Consider the following 22354-nt stretch of genomic DNA (forward strand, 5'->3'; position numbering starts at 1 on the left):
TCGAGAAAGATCGGGTTTGCACTCTACAATATTTTCAGAGTCTCAAAACACCACTTGCTCAACCAGGCTCAAGACGGGAAAGGGAACTGCATATTCCCGTGAGGGACAGTTTCGTACATTATCCTTCCTTGCTATATGACAAGTTCAAGACGGGGCGTTGATCAACAATTGGGAACCAAGAGGCCCCGTGGCCATATATGCGCATAGTGCACGCGCATAACAAAATACACATGATTCCTAAGCATTCTATCACCGCGTGCTGTGGGCAGTGCGATGGTATGATCGCTGAGGCTGCTAGTGTAAGATCTTCCTGTAAAATACAAACTCCAGAAACTGCTGTACTTGTAATTGGGATGTTTCCAAGCGAGGTTTGAATACTCGTTGTATCAGTAGGGTCTTACGGCATATGCTTATCATATCAAGAATCTGTTGTAACACTGAGCCACATTCCCAAGATGCACAAGATGACCCTTGCAGGCCAAGAGACAACAAAGATCAAAGCTTGCTTGTCTTGCTGATCCGGGTTGCCGGGATTACTAGGCGGCGTCGCATGCATGTACTTGAAAGAGACAGGGGACAGGCTGTGATCTGACCAAGGGTGTAAGTGACCAAGTCCACGAGTAGTGACACAACCCAGCCCTAGCGATTCTCCTGTATGTAAGCATCAGCGAAGTTAGCACGCGTGCAAGGCAGGTCTGTAAGTTTGCGAAAAGACAGTGCAAGGTATCATTAAAGCCCCCTTCAATCTGTTACTCCTTCGAACGCCATTTATCCAAATATGCTTGCTAGCTTTCCTCATTTGTGACTGTGACAAGATTTCCACTCAGCAGCCCCCAGCTGCTCTTATCAATGTCTCCCGGGCGGCATCGCCATGAGCATCCCCGATTAACGAATGGTATCGTCCTCTCGCCTTCTGCCATACTCAACGGTGTCATCCGTACAAGGGCTGGGCTATCGTGGCTAGCCCTGTTACAAGCCCGAACTTCTCGCCATTCAACCCACTTGGTGGTGGGAATGATCATTAATTTCCGACAGCGTGAGCACGACAATCCGCCAGCCTCCTTCTGCCTTTGTGCTCGCTCCAGGAGTTTCCTGAGATGGTTGAGCCCTTCAGGGATGTAGTACGGCATCTCTGAAAGCTGAGTGCTGGAGTAGCAAGCTCGAAGAGCTGTCTCGAGAAGACTAGGCACACGGCTTGCACCTTCGAGGCGTTGTGACTCTGTCATGGATGAAACTGAGGACGATGGGCAAAACTCAGGCTCTCCTTCATCAATGGGCAGAATGAGTTTTGTATGGTCTGTTGGGAACTTGAAGTCTGAAAGAATTCTTCCCGTACTGTCTGAGAGCTGTAGAGGACTTCGACCTAGTGCACGACTCACTAAACGTGGCGTCGGCGAGGCTCCCGCCTCGGCCTGGAAGAAGAGTGTGCTGCTCAGCTGAGAATCCGTCGATTCTAAGCTCTCATTTGGTTGCCAGAATGGATTAGGATGTACAACAAGTTTGTCAAGTTTGCTATCTGGTGCGAAAAGCTCCAGCAACTCCATGGGCAAATGCCGTAAACGATTATGTGATACGTTGAGTTCCTTCAGATGGTGGAGTTTCGCAACAGCGGGGGGGAGTTCGGTGAGCTTGTTATGGCGGAGGCTCAGGATTGTGAGATGCGTTAGATCGAAGATGGCACCAGGAACACGAGTCAACCGGTTCTGGGCCATATAGATCTTAAGCTCGGGATCCTTCTGCTCGAAGGCAACATCCTTGGTCACGACAGGGATGCAGGTAAACTGCGACAAAGGACTAATTGTATCATTTGAGACATCTTCCAGTCCCAATGACCAAAAGTCAATTGTCTCCTCGCCCGCGTCAAGGCAGGCACGGACTCTGTCACGCGCAACTTGTTCAGCTCTTGAGACGCGGCGCACGACGCGATCAAGTTGCGGAAGTCTGGGTTTTGGAACTTCGGGTACTGTTTCTAGTACATCGCTCTCATTACCATCACTGCCGAGGAAGACACCACTGTCTGCCTGTCGCGTCCACTGACGCCTCTGCTTGGGGACGTGAAGCTCACTGAAGGTTGAGTCGGAAGAGGTGGGATGTTGCTGGAACCATGAACCAATGTACCTCTTCTTTCGTCTCCCCTCTACATAATTGTCCAATGCTGGGTCATCGTCACTGGAGAATATGGCGGGATCACTTGAATTGTTGAAAGTTGAGGATGGCGCGTGCTTTGAAGCGGCGTTGCGGACGCGTTTCCGAGGATTGTTGCTAAAGGTTTGCGATTGCTCATCCCACGACACAGCGGGGAGAACAGGTAGAGATAATTCTTCCGACGACATTAGCGATAAATAAAGATGATTTCTTCAAACTGATGTTACTCGAAAACACATGAAAAAAGATTTGAAGTGGTGCAAGAACTGAGACCTGGCTTGTCCAACGCGACTCGACTTGACATTGGATGCAGAGTGACGATGGAGACCTAATGGAATACAGGGTTCAATTGCCCCCACTGACGCACTGAACCTGCCATGAACCTTTCCGTTACTGGGTGCGCACGTGCCATTGCCAGCCACTCGGCCCCTAGCGAGCCGGCGGTTTCAGGGTCCTCACCAAGATTCCATCAGTGAACACGATGGATGGACCCATTGATAAGATGATCAGATAACGGCAAACTCACAAGTGTGTCCTCACTTGCTTTTCTTCTTCTCATCGATTTCGTCTCACATTCATTGAAAAGCCATTCTATTGAATTAGATATGATCCTGGTAGGGCCATCGCGGTAGTATTCTACTATAACTCCTTTCTTGCGACCAAAAGGGATTGGAGACGAACTTCCACACAGCAAGGCCACTTACCACAATGAAATTTCCAATACGGAGTACGATTGAACTCTTTGGAGTTCTCATTAAAATCCCCGAGGCATAGTGAACACATATAAATGCCTGCTCGAAAATCCGGTCAGCAATGTTGAATGAATGGGCAAGGCTACAAATGTACTACTACTATATTGCACCAAATGTCTATTTTAGCTATGCGCTCAATTTACAAGACGATTGCCTTATTCACTTGCCATTCACTGACTCTCTTTGTTAATTGGTCGACCTCCAACAGGACGAATCATCAGAGGAACTATGACATCTGAAGGACCGCCCCAGCTCGAAAAGTCAGATGTATGGCGATCAACTTCCTCGAAGCCAAATTTCTCATAAAGCTTTCGTCCTTGAACTGAAGATTCTAAACATGCCGGAACGCCCAGACGATCAGCTTCCGCAAGGCCCGAATCGAGCAATAGGGAGGCTGCTCCGCGTCTGTGGTGCTTCGGGTCCGTATGCAGGAGTTTCAGATCTGAGGGTTTTGGCTAGTCAGAGAACATATCTAATAAAATCCAATATTGAGACATACAAACATATGGCTTTCCTTTCATGTAATTCACCCTCATGTTGTCCATACCTCCGAAGAAGAGTTCGCATGCTTCCGCATTACAGCTCGGTCCCCGATAAGAAGGGAAAGAATGTTGCTCCTCTGTTGGTGGAGTCTCCCAGATATACCACATAGCAAAGGCAATCATCTGGTCTTCCTCTTCCTCTATATCAGTATCGATGACTTTGGCCCATCGACAGGCCGCATCCTTCCGGCGAGAGGCAATTAGATCCGCGACTCTTGTGGAGGACTCAGAAGTTCTCCCCCCTGGAAACAACACTGCGCCTACTGGACTCGGGCCATAGGCAACGGTCTCAATGGCCACAGCTCTATGGGCATCGGTTTCGGTAGCTGGCAAGACTTTGAGAGGCATGATGCACACTTGACGATGAAGAGAAAATTCACATTGATAGGCACAAGACACTACTACCTTAAATAAATGCCGGCTCCTTCGTACACTACATTTACATGGGTTTACGACTTCACATCAATCCTCGGCGAGCCTGAATAGGCATGTCGTTGAGCTCCTGTTCCGCTGTCGGCTGGGACGGGATCTGGGGTTTAGTGGGGCAATACTGACAAAATCCTGGGTAAGGAAACGAAGAGTACCCCCAACAAACAGCTCCAGAATCGCAAAAAAGAAGAGACAAACTCTTACAAAATGATCTTAGCTGAGAGCTTGTTCTGAGTCCAGCTTTGGATTGCACCCTCTTTGCTTCATCTTCAGACAGGAGTGATTAATGGCTAGTCAAGTGGAAGCTTCGAGCTGCCGAGGCCGGTTTAAACCGTTATCGATACTCGGATAATCCAACAGCCGCCACCGAAAAATTCCCTATGCGCGATTCAAGGCCCGGTTGGCCGCAACCTTTTACGGCGACCTCACATTTTTCAATACCAAACCTCGCTGTCATCAGCCTCGTCCTCGAACCCTCGCCCTCCCCCACCATTACAACTTTAATACACATAATCAGCCATGGATCACGGACGAGACCCCTGCCCTTGGGTCATTCTTAATGACTTTGGTGGTGCTTTTTGCATGGGCGTAAGTTTAGCCCTACGTGCTGTGGACGATCGATTACAGCGACAATTGCGATGACCGTAAACCGGGACGCAGCTAACATTTGCCTTACTAGGCTATTGGCGGTACCATTTGGCACGGAATCAAGGGCTTCCGCAACTCTCCCTATGGTGAGCGACGTATTGGCGCCATCACAGCTATCAAGATGCGCGCCCCGGTTCTCGGTGGTAACTTCGGTGTTTGGGGTGGCCTCTTCTCAACGTTCGACTGCGCTGTGAAGGGTGTTCGCCAGAAGGAGGATCCTTACAACGCTATCATTGCTGGTTTCTTCACTGGTGGTTCTCTCGCCATCCGAGGTGGCTACAAGGCCGCCCGAAACGGTGCCATCGGTTGTGCTGTTCTTCTTGCCGTCATCGAGGGTGTTGGTATTGGTTTCTCCAAGATGCTTGCTGGTAGCACCAAGTTAGAAGCTCCTCAGCCTCCACCTCAGGAGGTCACTCTGTGAGCCAGCATCTGACGAAACGAACTACTATGATCGATAAATGACGATCGAACAACCTTCGACTCCCCCACTCTCAACTCCACCACCACGACCAACAAATCCTCCGGGTCGGGCTTTCGAAGAGCCATGCCTCTTGTATTTTAAGCACCAATATCACCATCACCACGAACAAAAATCTGGCAGACGTTTTAATCCTTTCAATTCGCATCGGGTCGGCGTTCCATGTATAATAGAACAAGATATCGGAAGGGTTTCGGGAAGGTGGAATCTGGGTTAGCGATGGAGTTGCCATACTTCTTGCGAATACAGACTAACTTATGTCTGATGAGGAAAAAGAGAGCGACTGTGTATTATACCAAGCGATTGAGAGAGACTTGGGAGTGCACGTGGACCATCGGGTCCAAGAGATATTGGAATGGGAAATTCCTACTGCAGATATTTATGCTGCATTTATTTATCGCGGATTGGGTACAGAACGAATATAAATGACATTTCTGTTCACTCTATGGGCACTCATTGCTTTCGCTTGTCTATAGGTCGCTCGACGGCTCATTGCTGAAGATGCTCATTTGGGGCTTTCCCTCGTCATCAATCCAGGCTCGAAACATGCCTCCGCAGTTGAAATCCATTAGGACTTCAGACCGAGTCTCAATGATTTGGCCATGCGAATCACGAACGACAACACTCTCGATGCCAATGACGCCGCCTTCACCCTCACCTGTCCGGCGCCATCTATCACCCGCACTTCTTTCCAGCTCTCCGCCTGGGCCTGCAACATGGGTTACAGCTTTGGAACCCGACTCTGGTTTCCACCTCGCCATAGCTGCAAGGGTCCGTAACGCATTTGTCCTCAGAAAGGAATCGCCGTTGCCAGTTCCAGAGCCACCGATGGATCTCGTGGTTGAGACTCGTTTACCACTGAGCTCGAGGGGAGTATACGTCACAGGAGTCGGAAAGCAGTCTGCCAAAGTTCCTCTCAGAACATCGCTGAGCACCAGTGAGGGGCCCGGCTGGGTCATGGCATGCTTCAAGCGATCCCTCGTGGACGACCCGGTTGGATCACCATCCTCGGTCCATTCCTCTGCCCAGAAGCCTGACCCAATTGCAGGCGTGTCGCCAATACGACCAGTGAGCTTATTCGTCAGACCTCCTGTACTGGTTGCGGCGCAGATCACGCCGTCTTGATCAAGGGCTACTGCTCCGCATGTTCCTTGAGGTAGATACTCAGTCGCACTCCAGGTTGCTTGCCCCTGACCTTTCTTTTCTCTCGCAAGAGCCCGGATATGCTCATCCCAACGACGTTGGGTGAAGAAGTAACTAGGGTCGACAAGTTCTAGTCCGTACTGTTGCGCGAGTTGCTCGGCGGCCTTTCCATAGAGCTGTGTATGTCCCTGTGCGGATGGGACATCAAGATCGCCTGACTTGGCTCCTCGGGGATTCGCCTCCAGATCGTCTTCGCCATGTTCAAGCATTGTTCGGGCTAGGAGGATGGGATTCTTCACATGGCGTAGACCCATGACACCGACACCTCGCTTCTTATAACCACGGGATACCATGACTGAGGCCTCTAGTTCTATGACTCCATCGCGAGTGAACACAGCGCCGTGTCCGCTGTTGAATAGGGGATTGTTCTCCAGAAGACGGACTGCGTAGGTTGCGGTATCTAAAGCTGAAGGGAGCTTCTTGGATGACTTTTCCGAGACTATCTCATGACTTCTCATGTACTGGTCCGCTCTGGTGACCTAAAAGACCAATTAGATACTTGGGAATATGGGCTTCTCATGCTACCGTTTATGAACTTACAATGTCAATGAGAGCTTTACGATAAGCCCGAAACTGTTCCGGTGGGTACGTATCGCGCTGGATATTACCTGCGCCTCCGTGAATGATCAGACGGGGCTTCAGTCTCGGTGTTGTTTGTTCTTGAACTCGGTACTCCATCTTTGGTGGTCACAACCAAGTTATTGGAACTTAGAAACCAAGATAGTGAAATCAAGAGATGGACAATCTCCCCTCACTGGTTGCTAAAGATGAGCATTACGACATATACGGAGCCCCACTCGTGATCAAACCCAACCTGGGCTCATCCGGGCAATGAGAGGAGATAATGACATATTTTGAGAATAATATTGCTGCCTTTTAATTCAACATATTGTAGATAAGAGTTTTCAGGGATATATGCTCATAATATTGTACATGAATATTTCTTCAATCAACTCCTAAGTTTGACAAGAGTTTCATGTTGCCCAAACACCATGCAAATGCGCCTATTCATAGGCTCTTTTTTAATCATATCCGAGTTAAACGTCCAAGATTATAATACCCAATGGCAAGCACAGGAATTCTGACATTATGCCTGAGCCAGTACGATAGACAACTTAACTGCTTTGTCTATATCCTTTGGTCGTAAGCCTGGCGTGCGACCTAAACAGACTGCCCTGCTTGTCATTTCTATACGTTGTTAGTTACTGGCTTCATAACACAAGTTGAAGGAACTCGCCTGCTACTAGTCGATTCACGTCCATCGTCACTTTTGTCTTCATCCAACTAGCATCTGTGGCCCAATCTCGAGGAAAATATGATGAATCCATCAGAGATCCCATCCCTGCACCGAACTGCCCAGGGTTGGTTGCCTCAACTGTTGGCATAATGTTGATGAAGTCAACACTCATTGCAGGTGCCATGAGAGGAGCCTGTGTCATTGACGCTGTGGTGGTAGCGAGGGTGGTAGGTATCGTGCTTTGCCACATACTCGATATGTCACTTGTGGCTTGCTGAGACGGCATATAAGGCGCCTGGCTTGACGCAGGGGGTTGCTGCGTTCCGAAGAAGCTGCTGCTCGATCCTAAGCCCGAAAGATCTGGAGCTGCGTCAAACGAGCCCATATCAATTTCAGCATCAATAAAATCCACGTTAGCAGGTATCACGATACCCCGTTGACGTAGATATGTTTCCACCTCATCTGCATCGAAGAAGTCCCCTTCAAATCCCTGGTACATCATTCGCATGCGAGTATCAATATGATCTCCTTTGGCCGCTTCAACATCTGGGTTAAAAGGGCCCATCGAAAACCCAGTCATCTCCTGTGGCTTCATATGCTGTGCCAACCCTTGATTTCCTAGCGGTATCGCGTTCCCGTTGGCTCCTGTTGCTGTACTTCCTCCGGCTTCTCCGTTATTCGGGAAGAAAGTCCCAGCACCACCCAGGTTTGTGAAAGGGTACCTCCAGACAAACATTGATTCCTGGCTCACTCTTGCCAATGTGCTAGATATGCGGCGGATGATAGACTCCCTGGGTTCGAATAGTAGACAAAATCCAAAGACCTCAGCATATCGATGAGGAGGTGGGTTGGCCATCGATGCCAACCTCAGACCAGCCTCCAAAGTTGCTCTCTGAAGGCGGCGACCAAAGCTCCGTTCTTGGGGCGCATAAGTGGCTGGCGAATGGACGTTAGGAAAGGGTGATTGGAGGAAAGGATTTTGCTCGAAACTGATTGTCGTTTGCGTGTCGTAAACCGGGAAACTTGCATTATCTGTAGTTGGCATTGTGATGATTTCGTAAGGCAGGTTCAGGGGAGGCGTAGCCTGTTGCCGTATAGTGGCGTCCGGTCTTCGTGGAGTTGACAGGCTCTTCTCTTGAGAAGCGCTAAAACCAGGTGGGTTCTGTAACATGAATTCACCACTCCCCGAGCCAGAAGTGCTAGAGTCGGAGCCGGATGGGTGCCGTCCTGGGGGTTGTGACACAACTTGCTCTTGTGCTTGAGCAGCGGCCGGGGTATCTTCGATGCCATCGCGGTTTGAGTCATCGGCAGATTTCCTTGTGAGTGAGAGAAACTTGCGGGTTGTATCATTGAGACGTCTTGCAACTTCAGGTGCACCTTCCAGCATTCCCTGTGAAAGAACAAAGTCAAAGAAATTCATGAACTCTTTGCTCATGTTTTCATTGGCATCTTCAAGATCCTTGACTTTGTCCTCAAGGGTCGTAATGGCAGTATCTTTGCGATTACGATAGGCCCTTTGAGCCAATCGAATCTGCGTTCGACGACGCTGTGGGAATTGTTAGTCAGAATGAGATCAGGCTGAGTGAAGAGCTTGGCTCATCGCATGAACTCACATCTTGAGCCGTCTCATCTCTGGTGTCAAGGCGTGGACGGCCTCTTGATCGCTTCTTACTCCGTTCCTCGTCGTTTTCTTCGGACGCCTTAGATCGCTTCCGCGCTGGCAGCGACTCAGGGGCGGTCTGAGGTTCTTCAAGCATGGTGGCTGGATTCTAAATGAGGGCGTTGTGACCTGAAATGGAGGGTGTATTGAACGATGAAGTCAGGAGAGGATAGCCTCAGGGAACGCGGTCGATATGAGTCATGTGATAATCAGCCGTAGTCACAAATAATTCGAGTTTATGAATTTTTTGGCATGATCAAATGTAACTGCCGGGACAACGACTGTATGACTCCGGTGAAGCCGGATGAAGCTCGGAGCTCCGCCGATTATGCTCCGTATGCCGGGGTGGGGATTTGCGGAGGGTACGGAGGGTACGGACCAAAGGCGAGGATGATACTTAAATGATGGCGGAATGATAGGGGCAGAGACGTGAGATGATGTTGGGGTTGGTGGTGAAGGGGAAAGAGGGCTGTGCATCGGCTAGGATCTCAAATGCCGATCAATGTCTGCTTATCGACTAGCGTCATAAAAGTGATGATCAATCAAGATAGGCACCTCGTTCAGGAACAAAAAACCAGGCTTTGGAACTGCTCGCTGTCTTTCCACCGGGGTGTTTTACAAGTGCTTGGGTTGAAAGGGCAACTATTTCAATGTTACACAAGACACTGTTTATTCTTCTACTCTCTGGAAACAATCTATGAGATGCATTTGCACCAAGGCATCAAACATGAGAGGGGCTTGGTCATTGCTCAGCCTTAAATGGTTAGTGGGGTTCCAGCGGATCGGAGCGACGTTGGACCCACTGAAGAGGCAGTGTCCAAAGCGGGGGATGAATTCGGGCGGGACCAAAAGTTGATATGTAAATGCAAGACAGAGAGACAGCTAACCATTGCTTGAACCAACTGTATCCAGTCTAATGCGTGCAGTAGAATCAGAGAAGATGTATACACTCGTCCACTTACATAGACTATCCATGCACCAGAAGTTTGTGTCCTTTAACCCAATTAGCTGCTGTCCAACCCTCAAAGACCCTCCACTGCTTCAGGGTAGTCCTAAATGGGCCAGCTTTGCGCTGAACGCACCTAGGCCACCAAAATGTCACTGCCACTTTCGCGACAGGGGGCCCGGAACTCCTACCCACCAACAAACGACTTAAGTATTATTCTGTCGTTTCATAACCTCTTCATTCACCTTCACACCAGCACCTTCAGTATATGCGCCTGGCTTGCTCTCTTTTTTCTAGAAAATTAATTCCGCCAAATTCCGACAGTCATTGTTGACCCTCTAACCATATAGATATCGGGCTTTGTCACACTATGGCTCCTATTTTACTTTGACGGCGCTACCATTTCGCGAACCACTACCGCACCCCCGACGACATCTGCTTTACCTTCAGCGTCCCTCAGCATGGGCGACTGGGCCCGAGGATGGACCAGAGTCGGGCAAACAGGTCCGACCCAGCACTATGGTCGTGTATGGGAGGCTGAGCGCGAGCTCCAGGAGCTTAGCATCATAGAAAGCTGGAATGATGATGATAGTTGGCCCGGCATGTAAGCTATTCATAGCCGATGAGCTGCGCACACCTTCAATGCTGACATTGGCTGCGCAGAAACAAGCCGCTCTTCAATGGCCCCGATGCGAAGCGCTTTGACACAAAACTTGCTAAACTTGAAGATCTGGGATATGGCGCATTCGGTCGCGTCGAGAAGGTCTCTTACGGGTCTGTCTGTCTTGCACGTAAAAGGATCCCACGCCGACGCGGGTTTACTATCGACGATTTGCGCAAGGAGAGCTTGACTATGCAGAAACTGGACCATCGCCATGTCGTCAAATTGGTTGCCACATACGCACCTCGAACCCACGAATTATGCCTGCTCATCTGGCCTGCTGCCGTCTGTAATTTGAGCACTCTCCTCGAAGACTTAGAATACCTGCGCATGGGAGAAGGGGATCGTGAAGATATCCTCGAGAGGCTAGATGCTTTAGACATCAAGGATTTAAGTGCCATAGAGCAATCATCTGAAGATCAGCTTCTCCACTCGACCACAAAATGCCCACTCGAATTCTTACGCAATACGATAGGTTGCATTGCTCGCGCATTGGCCTATTGCCACCAGAATGATGTGAGGCATCTCGATATCAAGCCATCCAATATCCTGCTCAAGGCAGACCGAGTCTACCTTGCTGATTTTGGCGTCTCGAGAGATGTTAGTGGACAGGATCAAACTATGACAGAGGGAGTACCGGGAACTGAGAGATGGCGAGCCCCCGAATTGTATGCCAACAACGGTTCCAGCATGCAGTTGTCAGATATCTACTCACTTGGTTTAGTATTTCTAAATATTGCAACCGTTCTGTATAATGTTCGGTTATCCGAGTTTGACGAAGCGTTAAGATACCCATCCAGGAATACCCAGGAAGAACAGCTTCGTGAGCGAGAGCAGAAGCTGAATGCTCACTTGGAAAAGCTTACATCTCATGCCTTGGTCACCCCCCCTTTTATGTTTACCTACGAGGGCCAAGAAACAGTTCGTCCCCGGCCAGTTGTCAACTTGATTGCTCGGATGATCACACCAAACCCCAAAAACCGATTACACGCATACAAAATCGATGACAAACTATCCATGCTCGGAGGAATTCATCAAATTTATCATGGAGAGTGTTGTAAAAGGCCAATATCGTGGGTCGAAGACAAGTGGGATAAAAAGCTCACGACATTGACGAGTCTTCGGAAAGAGAACGATCGCTTGAAACAAAAGGTTGCTGAGCTCGAAGGACGAGACAGAACATACGAATCTCGAGTCCAGCGCGAGGTCGACGAACACAAGCAGGCTGTGGTCCTGCTTCAAAAGAAGCTAAAAGATATGGAGGATAGGTGTCATATGTTAGAGGCAGATAATGCCAAAAGGAGGAGTAGCGCGAGTAAGCCCCCGAGCAAAATGGCGATGCCGCGACCCTACCGAAGCAGCACAACGAATCTTGAATCTGGGCCTGGGCTTGAGTCGTCACCAAAATCGAAGTCGACGCCGGTTACGCCAGCGGCAAGGCCAACCTTTCAGCCATGGTCTCGGTCTTATCAGCGTCTTCCACCAGAGCAGAGGGCTTCACCACTCCAACGACAAAGAGTCTCACCGCGACCCCCGAATGACATAACCCCCAGAGGTTCAATCGAATTTCCGACCTCAAGATCGCCAAGTTTCACCAATATCTCGGGTTATGCTTTGCGCTCGCGTGGATCCGGCTCGAAGCTCCCCTTGCCAATTACACCGTCTCGAAGTGAAACGCCGAATCTCAACCGTGACCAAAGCCTCACGGATAGCAGCATGTCCTCGTCAGTATTCTCTCGACATAGCATCGAGACAAACCCAACACCTCTACAAAGCAGCCCAGCCCTGGACCGCAACCCGCTTCCTATGGACTCTGCAAAAGGACCTCAATGGGGCCAATTGTCCAGGCAGCCTGATCAACCCGATGCGAGAGTGGTGACCCCTGAACCCCGGCCAGCGCCGTCAGAGCCGAGTAGCCCTGCCTTCTCAATGCCATTTTCCACCATGTCATCCCCGAGAACTCTTCGGTCCGACCTCGCGAGCATCGACGGGGATCAGACACGCCGACCATCTGTGCCCTCACTCCAATCGTTAAAGAGCTGGGCTGAAGTCGCAAACGAGGGGAAAAAGACGTTGAAGATGATTACTCGACCACGCGCGCACTCGAATAGGTCTAATAGACAACTGGAGGCAGAACCTGTCTAAGAACATGTATCATGACAGAATGACGACGTTGATGAATGATGTGGACTTTTTGGGCATACGATTTTAGGAATTTTGGGCATTTCAAGTTACGATCTAAACAGCATTTGCAGCTAAAAGTTGACTACAAAAGCGTATCATATCCCATCTACCTCTAATATTGTACATGTCTATATTCTTTCTAATTCCGCTATGAATGACAGGACCTGGGTATAATAAAGAAGATGATTACAGACCCTTTTATTGGCCACCTCTTCGCATGGTAGCAATTTGACTGAAAAATTGAGCTTCTTTGTCAGATTCCACAGCCCCTAACAGAGTATTCTCTTTCTTGGCCAGCCCTTGCCTCTTTGTCCACGAGATACGTCTACCACTGTCTTCCACTCTGGCTTCATACTTCCTGGCATATTCATCCTCTAACTTTTGTGCCCTTGTGACCCATTGTTCCGACAAGAACGGGTCTTCAAATGAAGTGTCTTTCGTTCGTTCCATTTCGGCCTGCTTTTGGCGATATTCTGTTAGGATTGTATCCAAAGTCTCCTTTGCTACTTTAGGATCAGTTGGCTTTGCGCCACTCTTCTTTTCTTCCTTGACCAGTGCAATTTCTTTTTCAATGAGACTGCTCACTGCTTTAGCGCGAGCCGTCTGGTCGTTTGTGATCTTCATAAGTTTTTGATCCCACCAAGCTTTTGTCAGAGTGGCAGTGAAGTGATATGAAGCTAGTGGCCCATCCCGTACGACTTTGTCCGTGAAGCCTTCCGCCAGTAGCAGTTTGTCCATCATGGCGTCCCATCGATCGTCTAATCGAGCCCTCGGGATGTCCTTAGTGGAAACTCCCAGAAGAGTTCTAACAGACCGTCGAAATATGGTTGTCTTTCTACTAATAGCCCGCGAGAACACCCTCGGCTGTGGTTTCTTAATTCGAACGAACGATAGCAACTCAGCAGTGTTACCAGTAACTGGCACTTTTCTCTCGCCGACAAATGCAGTTTTGGGAAGAGGTCGGATAGTTGGTTCGTATTTAACAGGCTCATCGGGGGCAGAGACTTTGGTAAAAAGTGGAGGGTTGAGTCGCTGCTTCGAACGAGGTGGCTTTTTGTAGGAGGGGGCTTCTAGACGGGAAAGATTGGCCGTAAAGTTGCGTTTGCGGAGATGTCGAAGTATTTCAGAGTGCTCGGGCGACTTTGTATCTCGTCCTTTCGTTAATAAAGTAAGGAACTGAACAGAACATTAGACCGTGTAGACCGAATCCTGTTCAAACCTCAAACCTTGTATCCTGCAGCCATTGAGTCGTAAAGAAGCCTGAAGCTGGTGAGTGGCTTATTCTTGGCGAATCTCTCCCTCACTATTTTTGTTAAAGGGTGTTTCCGTCCACTAGGATGGAGATGATGCGGTAAGGGCACGTTGGATGCTGTTTTTAAGAGTGCTCGATAGAGTGCCAATGCGGCGACTCTATGCTGCGAACTGCGCGCCGCGACAAAGTGCTGGCGAATCATGGCGACTGCGGTTCGTGTGGGCAGGTGTACATGTAGGTTACCGGTATAATTGAAGCATATTGGTGTTGATACCTGCGATTAGATGTCGGTGAAAGCTTGAACATGGTGGGGGAGTTTTACAGGTTAGCGGCTCGATGACTAAGAATTACCCCGGATTTTGAAGATCCATGGGAAGTGAAACGGTCATCACCAAGGGACTATTCCCGATGTATCCGTATGAATGTCGAACTTATTTGGGCAATTATTCAAAGATATGGCAATTTGCAGTCCTTCCTTCGGAACTCATTGCCTCAGCGTCTCAGCTGGTTTACCTGCAGAGAATATGTGATAATTCTTTAAGCAAGCCATCCAGATCAGAGAAGACTGCAATTCGTACTAAAAGTTGCTAAGATATCTTGTTATCCCTCACGCGTGTTAGCCAAGGTCATATTGTTATCAATCGGCGATTTATCCCCCCCTCCCCCGCTTGAGAACTTGATATCAAATGCAAGAAGTGACAATGTTCAGCAAACAAGTGCATTCTGTTGTTGACAAACTTGCTCGAAAGCCCAAAGGACAGTTGACAACTTTAGGGAACCGTTACATAGGTATGCAATCTAACGTCGACAAATCATAGAATAAGGGGCCGAAACTCAAATGACTCTAATGGAGATCCAGGCTTTTCGTGCCTTTGACAAATAGTTATTCATTCATTAAAGTTTTGCGTTCCTTGTTGTCAGTTTACGAAAGCTAGAGGACACCCTATTCGAACAATTCTTGCCACATCATGGCACACAAACGCAGCCTAATACAAGCTAAAGTATGAGTAGGGCTGCATTGGCTAACTGGAGGGTTGAGCCGCATGTTACGGACCATCCTATCAGAACAGCATGATTTGAGCAGCTGACGATGTTTTCAGGCTTGAAATGCAAATCTCAGCTCATGGTTGCCCATCCTTGCTTGTCCCGAGGCTCCCGTGAAGATGATCACTAACCCACAACAGCGAGCTGATCAATATTTCGTAGTCTCGATAATCAGTACCGAGACATCCGAAACGTCTGGACGGATCGGACAAGTAAAAATTGCCGATTTCCGAGATGTTGCCCGGCATTGATTGATCTGAGATACGCAGCCGCGCGCTTGAATGATGGATCGGGACAAGGGATCCGTTGAAAATTTTGTGATAAGTGAGATGATTTTGAGTTTGTGGTGTTTCAGTAAGCTATCATCACCCTGACGTTGGATGGCCAGAATGGGGCAAAGTACCTGTACCTTGAGGATGGGAATAGTGTTTTCAACGCCAGGGTACGATGTTATGTCGTTGAATCGCATGAACTTGCAATACAGACCAATCTGTGATGAGTGAAGAATATCGCTGGATATTCGATTTGCTCTAGGCTTCATGACAGCCATTAGCATTCGGACCCATTATAGATCTCCTTTGCTCCAGAGATTTAGCGACAAGAAAATATCCCCATGGATTGGATCCATGCCAATTACGCCTTTACCAGTCTTCCGTGTGGCCGGTTAGAATGTTGGTTCTGTTAATGATTGGCGAAAGGGTGCTAAGTCCTGGAAAGGACTCAAAATAGTCATAGAAACCCTGGACATTAGGGAAAGGAACGATTCTCGACAACAATAGATCTCACGTCTCAAATAACTTATGACCCAACATCACATAACATGATATAATATAAGAAGGGCTAACACGATTTTGTGGGATAATGGCAGTTATTGCTGTCAGGAGCCGATTGGGCTTATGGATGACATGAGGTGCCAATACTATGAATTGGCGAGTGCTAGAGATATCAGTTTGGCCGAAACAGATGTTTTAATGCTTGAAACATGCTGTTGTTGTGACCAGATGATACTGGGAGTGTTGCATGCGAAGATGAGTTTTAGGTGGTTTGAGGCTGCAAAAAATTAACGATAGCTTCAACTGGCACCACAACAAAAGCCCAATAACACGATAAAGCAGACGGCGCTCGTAGTTGTTGTCATTTAGCAATTGGCTCGTTTCACTGACAGACAGGCGGTCTAGGATTCTGAGTTGGCGATATGTATGTACATGCATGCACGATCTCATCCTTGTCGTTGCCTGCATGCGAAAGCTTTGGTCTGATATGCAACTACTCGACCGCTATTGAAGAGATTGATTCATGATCCAGCTGAAGTGGTAACCGAGGACGTATCTACGGAGAAGGGTGGGCGCAAGAACTGCTACGATACTAGGTAAACTTTGCAATGTGATGTCCGGTACTCCGTATGGAAATGGGACTTGGTCCATGGAACCTGTTTGAACGCTTGAACTCAGACTGAGGCTCTTACATGGTGGCGGCATCTAAAATGTGCGACGCACCCCGCTCTGTGAACAAATGGTTGCCATAAATGTCGATGCTGACCAGTAGCAAGTGATTCCGTAACCCCGCGGAGCAGTTGACTTTGAGCCGATACTACGTTGATACTACATATGTATGTATGGACTGATGGATTTGTCTAATAAATCGCGGTTGAGAACTGTAAAACTTACATTCTCTTTGACCGCAACACCGCAACCAGAAGAGTGGATCAGCCACTAAGAGTGTCAAGAGGTCTGACATCCACCCTATCACTCCCGGCTCAACGGGACAAAGTTATGCTAAACCGTTATGGACAGCAAGCAGATGTCGAGGCACGAGGGCAGCCTTAATAACAGGAACAGTACTAATAAAGTTAGGAGGAGCTCACGAGTCTGAATCATGTAGTTTGCATGTCTCATTTAACTCGATTGGCTTACCAGCCTTTCTCGTGTTCGGGTTGGCGTCCATCTATTTCCCAGCTCGGACCAATCTGGTACGGGAGGTGCCGCAGCTTGCATTGACTGAAAGGCCCTGGCTGTGGTGAGGTAGGGCAACCTCACCTCATAAGACACTCATTCCAGTGTTGCGAGATATCGATTTGATCCCCTGATCCAGATTGGCTGGGCTGAACTTAGCGGGCAGCGGCATGCATGCCTCTCATCAGTCGCATGAGGTTTTTGTAGGATGGATGCATCGGGCGTGTTCATGGATTAGTGACCCGCTCCCCCACCTCACTAATATCAAGGATGAGGTGGAAGACGCGGGAGAAGGAAGAAGAGAAAGAGAAGAAAAATTCATCCCATGCTTTTCAAGGTCAAGGCTGGCTCCAGCACTTGGGGCCGCTAACATAAAAAAAGGATTATTAAAGCAAGAGCATGGACTGAGAGAGCAGGGTATCTGCCAGCCTCTTCTCAACAACTGATGACTATTTCTGCTATTTCCTTCCCCCGTCGACATTATTCGATCTTGATCCCTCGACGCTCACAGAAACTGTCTGGCCCTGCTTCCTCGATCGGAGAAACTAGGATCGCTGCTAGAAAGGAGACCTCGATCTGGTGACACAGACTCTACTGGCACACGACATCGACTTATAGGGGAATATAAGTGAAAAACAAAACAGGAACACTGTACTGCGATCATCAGGACTGATTACTAAAAAAAGGAAATATCCTGGGGAACCAGCCAGCTGGTCCAACGCTCAAAGCCCAAAGTACCGGTACACAAACAAAAAGCAAAACCGCCAGAGACATCTCGAGCCAATAGAGTAGACAGGGACAACGGCAGCCACCAGTAACAGCTTGAGCCCTTGAGGTCACCACCTGGACTCTAATTAATATCCAACCCGCCGATCCCAGGGCGGCCTCACTCATTCATCTTACCACCCTTTTCCTTTCTCTAGCTTCTCCTTTCCTTTCCTTTTCTTGTTCTGTTTCCCATTCACTTTCGCTTTTCTATTTCCCAGCCTCGCAAATAATTCACTTCACCTTTTGGGTCTTTAGCCTCCAGACTCAACACTTTTCGATGCTGTACATGCACTAATACGTAAGTCGACCTCGCTTCTTCTGTCCCCTGTTTTCGCGTGTCTGCGGCATGCTGCTCCCGGCGCCGCTCTTTCTACCCCTGGCCCTTCTATTGATTAGCGGATGGAGTCTCGCGGCATCGTTGAGCTGTGCCTGAGCGGCTTGACCGCCCTATCCCTGGCTCTGAGGCGGATTCCGTTGACGCCTTCTTGACGGCCATGTCATGACGGCCCAGGCAAGCCACTGCTTACCCCAGCTTGACCCCTGGATCTGCCCATCATCGCGTCTGCTTCTGATATACACCCGAGTGTCTTCCACCGCTTCGAGTCCTTGTCTTCTTGACCGTATAATCTTCACCTTACCCATGAGCCCATAACGCCTTACAGCTAGCCTTCCGCCGCTCAACCATTTTCGCTTTTCATCCGTCTTTTACGGTGACCGCTTTATTCAGAGCTGACTTTAATACTTGACAGACCCCACGCGATCAGTTCATACACAGAGTTGCGCGCGGTCTCTTATAATACCAACTTTCTTCCTACCTATCCACCGTACTAAACAGGGCCACACCTCCCCTGACGATATTGGGCCAACCTCTTTGTCTCTTGACACCTCACCCAACATCTCGTCATCTGCCGGTTCGTGTATTGTCCAAGTGCTGGCTTCCACGGCGGGTCGACCATTTCCGTATCATCCCATCTCGCTCATCCTGGTCTCATCGGACCACATCTTCCCCGGCTTAACATCCCGCCAGATCGGTTACTTTATTGCTCGATCACGCCCTGTGCTTTAGCTGCGTATTCGGCTTTGAAAACCACTGAAACACATATCATAACTTGACCTGCCTCGCTTGGTGGTCTCTGTATTTGTTTACATTCGCCATCAATCTTCACTCAGCCATATTTGACAACAGAGTTGATCTTCTGTCTAATATCAACGACACCTTGGATTGAGCTGCTGCATGAGCTCGACCCGAACTTGGCTTGGCTATCATGTTTCTGCATGCTGGTGCTAGCCTTCACGGCCACGAGTACTCGACAAATCGACAGACACAAGCGCCCCAAGGAGCGTTGCCCTTCCTCCGATCAGCGCTTCGACGCCGGTCAGATGCTGATAAAACAACAAGACCATTATCAGCAGACGTTACTTTCTTACCACAACCCCGACCCATGTCATACCATGAGAAACTCCCCCCCGTGACTACAGTGACGCCGGTGCGCCGGACCTCTCGCCCTAGACCTAAGTCCGAGTACATGCCTCGGCGAGATCTGTCGGTTCGGTTTCGAGAACCGGAAACTGATGACGACCTGCCACCGTCAGAGGTTCAGAGCGAAGACGAAGGCTCTGCTGCCTGCTCAGATATAAGTGACCTAAGTGATTCATCCACAGCACCTCGAAGAAGGAGGAGGAAGCGCACCTTCAGAAAATCTACACAATTTCTTCTTGCACACCCAGCACCTCGGCCAGGAGCCAGACAACGCCGCTTGGTCCATCGCCCACGACTACTCCTTCAATTACAAGAAGTCGGCGAGAAGCGCCCAATACCCGCATTTGACGTCGTACCATCCAGCCTCATCACGGGCTCTCAGATTGTACCTCGTATGGCCAAGCGTTGCCCTCACCTGTTCCATACGAAGCCTGCCCTAGGCATGAACGATCTTCTTATTGTTCGCAGTGAGGACTATGACACGCCAGCATCTCCAGGATCTCTTGATGCCGAAGACTCGCTTGACCAAAGGGACGTTGTTGCAGTCATTAGCCCACTTCCCCAAATGGGTGACGAGTCCGCCGAAATCGTGATGGAAGATGGATCGACCTGGGAGTCAAGTTTGATGGCCAATGGCTCATATGAGTTCATTGGAGTCGACGAGCGAGGACGAATTAGTACGGCACGATGGGTCAAGAAGACTTCGACGCCAACATCCCCCATGCCTAAGAATACTGGAGAACAGACACCACCACCGAGCCCGTTACCCACGGAAGTCAAGTGGACATTTAGTATGATACACCCCGACACAAGACGGCACCCAATCATGGGTTCCCTAATGTCAAATACGCTGGACGTCTTTGACACTTATAATACCATGTCGACCTCAAGTGGTCGTTATCCTCCAACTCGAAACACACCACTAGATTCTAAGCTTGCCAGCGACTGGATCGTCTCGAATCCACCTGAAATTCAGTCACGATTGACGAAAGTGGTGCCAGAAGACATCAAACTTCTGATGGTTGCAACTGCATCGTGGGTCAACCTTAGACAAAGTGGATTGCCGGGATCGGGAATCTGTAGGACACCATCGACGTTGCAAAAACGCACACTTAGCAATGGTGGTGGTCCGCAGAGAGCGCAGACATTCCCTGCTCGCCCAAGCCTTTCCCTTGTTAATCCTTCACATCAACTACCGCATGTCAACACGAGCCCGGCAAGTAGTTCTTTGGACAGTTGCACATCGGACATACCCGCACGTCGAAGGTCGGTGTCCTACAATGCCGGGTTTGTCAAGCGGTTTGTGACGCCGCGTGTCAGCGAGGATGGACGACCTCCGCTAGAGACCCTCGACATCAAGTCAGACAAGCCACCGACAAGACGTGTGAGCATTAGTGTGCGGAATTTTGCAGACAAGATTTTCCGCCGGAGAAGCAACTCCCATGCACAGGCTGAAGATATATATGGTCACAAGTTCGAATATTGATACATCGATAGTGATGATTGTAATATAAATATACCTTGTCCTCAAACGGACTTATCTTCGTACATAGCACATTCTTGGTCTCTGAAAGCACTAATCTACTCTGAACATGAAACTGGCACCTCAGTTGGTGAGAACGGACACTTCAAGCCGGAAGCACGGCGAAGTGGAGCCTTTCCTCCTCCGGAATGGCACATCTTCATGGGCGGAGGACCCTTCCACATGGTGGGGCACTTGATAATGCTGACCGGATTGAGTATACGATTACATTTAGGGAATGCTGGGTCAAAGATCGAGGGGTCTTTGACCATGAGCTTAGTAGGATGCATAGTTCTGTTTATCTAACTATTGTGTAATGTAGCATTTTATCCTGTCTAGTGAATGCTTACAGATCTAGCAGGCAGTAACAAAGAAACGCAATCATAAGAAGCGTGATGGTTGACACGCAAAGCGAGAGCTTTAAGCTGGCTTAGGCAAAGGAAGCTTGCGTGTTTGACGCGGTAAATTCGGACTACTTCGGACGACCGGTGGCGGTGTTTTGGATGTCATGCCTACGAATCAGTTGGCCATTTCTGAGAAATGAAGAGTCAGCATACTGTTCAGGCCATGTTGCATAATTTCCTATTGAAGCCTTTAGCATTGAGGTGGAAGACAACGGTGTCCCGCTGCCTTGGGTATCCCGTCTTCGTTTTGACTGGGATGGAAACTGATTGGATGAATGTGTTTGAATAGAAGAGACGAGAACACAAACCGGCTCAGCCTGGCCCATAGTACTCGGGGGAAGCAGTATCACCATCACACGCTGCGCTTGTGATAGCATTGACGTTTTTCGGGCTTGAATGGGGATAAGAATCACACCAACAAAGTGGAACCAATCAGCCACAAATGCAAGTAGCCGTTACTAAGGACAGCAAGCAAGGTCGAGTAATGGGACAAAGGGTTGGAGGTTTCACTCGACGGTCAGCTACAAAACGAAGTTGAGCAGCTGATCACGGAAAGCCTCAAAATCCAAGCGGGGTGATTCTCTGCATATTACCGCTCAAGTCCATGGTTATTCCCATACCTAACCCTCTGAACCCTTCCTTTGTGATTGACCTACAACGGGACAGATGACAATCACTTCTTCGTAGTGGCATGCATACAGCGATAAAGGGGGACTTGATGTGCATATAGAGTCTGAAGAACAGAGAATCAAGGCGATGCGACAAGAGTGCAATGTAACATTGAGATCGAAGGAAACACGCTATAGGTCACAGTGAAGACCCTGGATTTAATTAAGCCCACCTAGGCAGGCTTCACTGATTACGATCCATATTTTGCACATGCTCCTGATCAACTGTCCCGTCGGTTTTTAATCCCTATGGTTTCTCTGGGGCTGATGCGCGCGTACTGGCCCCGGAAAAGTGGAACCTGGAGCTCTGAGAACCTTAGGTGCAGTGCAGTGCGTAAGTTAGATGTGTCCGCCAGGCTACTGCTGCTGCATCATCCAT

The 22354-nt window shown here is 49.1% G+C and overlaps 8 protein-coding genes across 8 annotated transcripts; 3 read left to right on the forward strand and 5 right to left on the reverse strand.

Annotated features, from left to right (window-relative positions):
- Positions 1 to 785: 785 nt before the first annotated feature.
- On the reverse strand, positions 786 to 2333 carry FMAN_02754 (uncharacterized protein; the record flags this gene model as incomplete). Its single annotated transcript, XM_041820357.1, has 1 exon — positions 786 to 2333. The coding sequence occupies one exon, from the start codon at positions 2331 to 2333 to the stop codon at positions 786 to 788; it is 1548 nt and encodes a 515-aa protein (XP_041686245.1).
- A 734-nt stretch (positions 2334 to 3067) lies between these two features.
- Positions 3068 to 3787, reverse strand: FMAN_02755 (uncharacterized protein; the record flags this gene model as incomplete). The annotated part of the gene is made up of 2 exons (XM_041820358.1): positions 3068 to 3339; positions 3397 to 3787. 2 exons carry the CDS (start codon positions 3785 to 3787, stop codon positions 3068 to 3070), a joined length of 663 nt encoding a protein of 220 aa, XP_041686246.1.
- Positions 3788 to 4387: 600 nt separating this feature from the next.
- On the forward strand, positions 4388 to 4937 carry FMAN_02756 (putative TIM17-mitochondrial inner membrane import translocase subunit; the record flags this gene model as incomplete). The annotated part of the gene is made up of 2 exons (XM_041820359.1): positions 4388 to 4456; positions 4548 to 4937. 2 exons carry the CDS (start codon positions 4388 to 4390, stop codon positions 4935 to 4937), a joined length of 459 nt encoding a protein of 152 aa, XP_041686247.1.
- Positions 4938 to 5464: 527 nt separating this feature from the next.
- Positions 5465 to 6875, reverse strand: FMAN_02757 (uncharacterized protein; the record flags this gene model as incomplete). Its single annotated transcript, XM_041820360.1, has 2 exons — positions 5465 to 6676; positions 6738 to 6875. The coding sequence occupies 2 exons, from the start codon at positions 6873 to 6875 to the stop codon at positions 5465 to 5467; spliced, it is 1350 nt and encodes a 449-aa protein (XP_041686248.1).
- Positions 6876 to 7284: 409 nt separating this feature from the next.
- Positions 7285 to 9191, reverse strand: FMAN_02758 (uncharacterized protein; the record flags this gene model as incomplete). Its single annotated transcript, XM_041820361.1, has 3 exons — positions 7285 to 7385; positions 7435 to 8980; positions 9048 to 9191. The coding sequence occupies 3 exons, from the start codon at positions 9189 to 9191 to the stop codon at positions 7285 to 7287; spliced, it is 1791 nt and encodes a 596-aa protein (XP_041686249.1).
- A 1310-nt stretch (positions 9192 to 10501) lies between these two features.
- On the forward strand, positions 10502 to 12846 carry FMAN_02759 (uncharacterized protein; the record flags this gene model as incomplete). Its single annotated transcript, XM_041820362.1, has 2 exons — positions 10502 to 10644; positions 10704 to 12846. 2 exons carry the CDS (start codon positions 10502 to 10504, stop codon positions 12844 to 12846), a joined length of 2286 nt encoding a protein of 761 aa, XP_041686250.1.
- Positions 12847 to 13083: 237 nt separating this feature from the next.
- FMAN_02760 (uncharacterized protein) lies at positions 13084 to 14339 on the reverse strand (the record flags this gene model as incomplete). Its single annotated transcript, XM_041820363.1, has 2 exons — positions 13084 to 14061; positions 14112 to 14339. 2 exons carry the CDS (start codon positions 14337 to 14339, stop codon positions 13084 to 13086), a joined length of 1206 nt encoding a protein of 401 aa, XP_041686251.1.
- A 4827-nt stretch (positions 14340 to 19166) lies between these two features.
- FMAN_02761 (uncharacterized protein) lies at positions 19167 to 20867 on the forward strand (the record flags this gene model as incomplete). The annotated part of the gene is made up of 1 exon (XM_041820364.1): positions 19167 to 20867. The coding sequence occupies one exon, from the start codon at positions 19167 to 19169 to the stop codon at positions 20865 to 20867; it is 1701 nt and encodes a 566-aa protein (XP_041686252.1).
- Positions 20868 to 22354: the final 1487 nt, after the last annotated feature.

Source organism: Fusarium mangiferae (assembly GCF_900044065.1).
Source record: "Fusarium mangiferae strain MRC7560 genome assembly, contig: FMAN_scaffold010, whole genome shotgun sequence".
Taxonomy (NCBI): domain Eukaryota; kingdom Fungi; phylum Ascomycota; class Sordariomycetes; order Hypocreales; family Nectriaceae; genus Fusarium; species Fusarium mangiferae.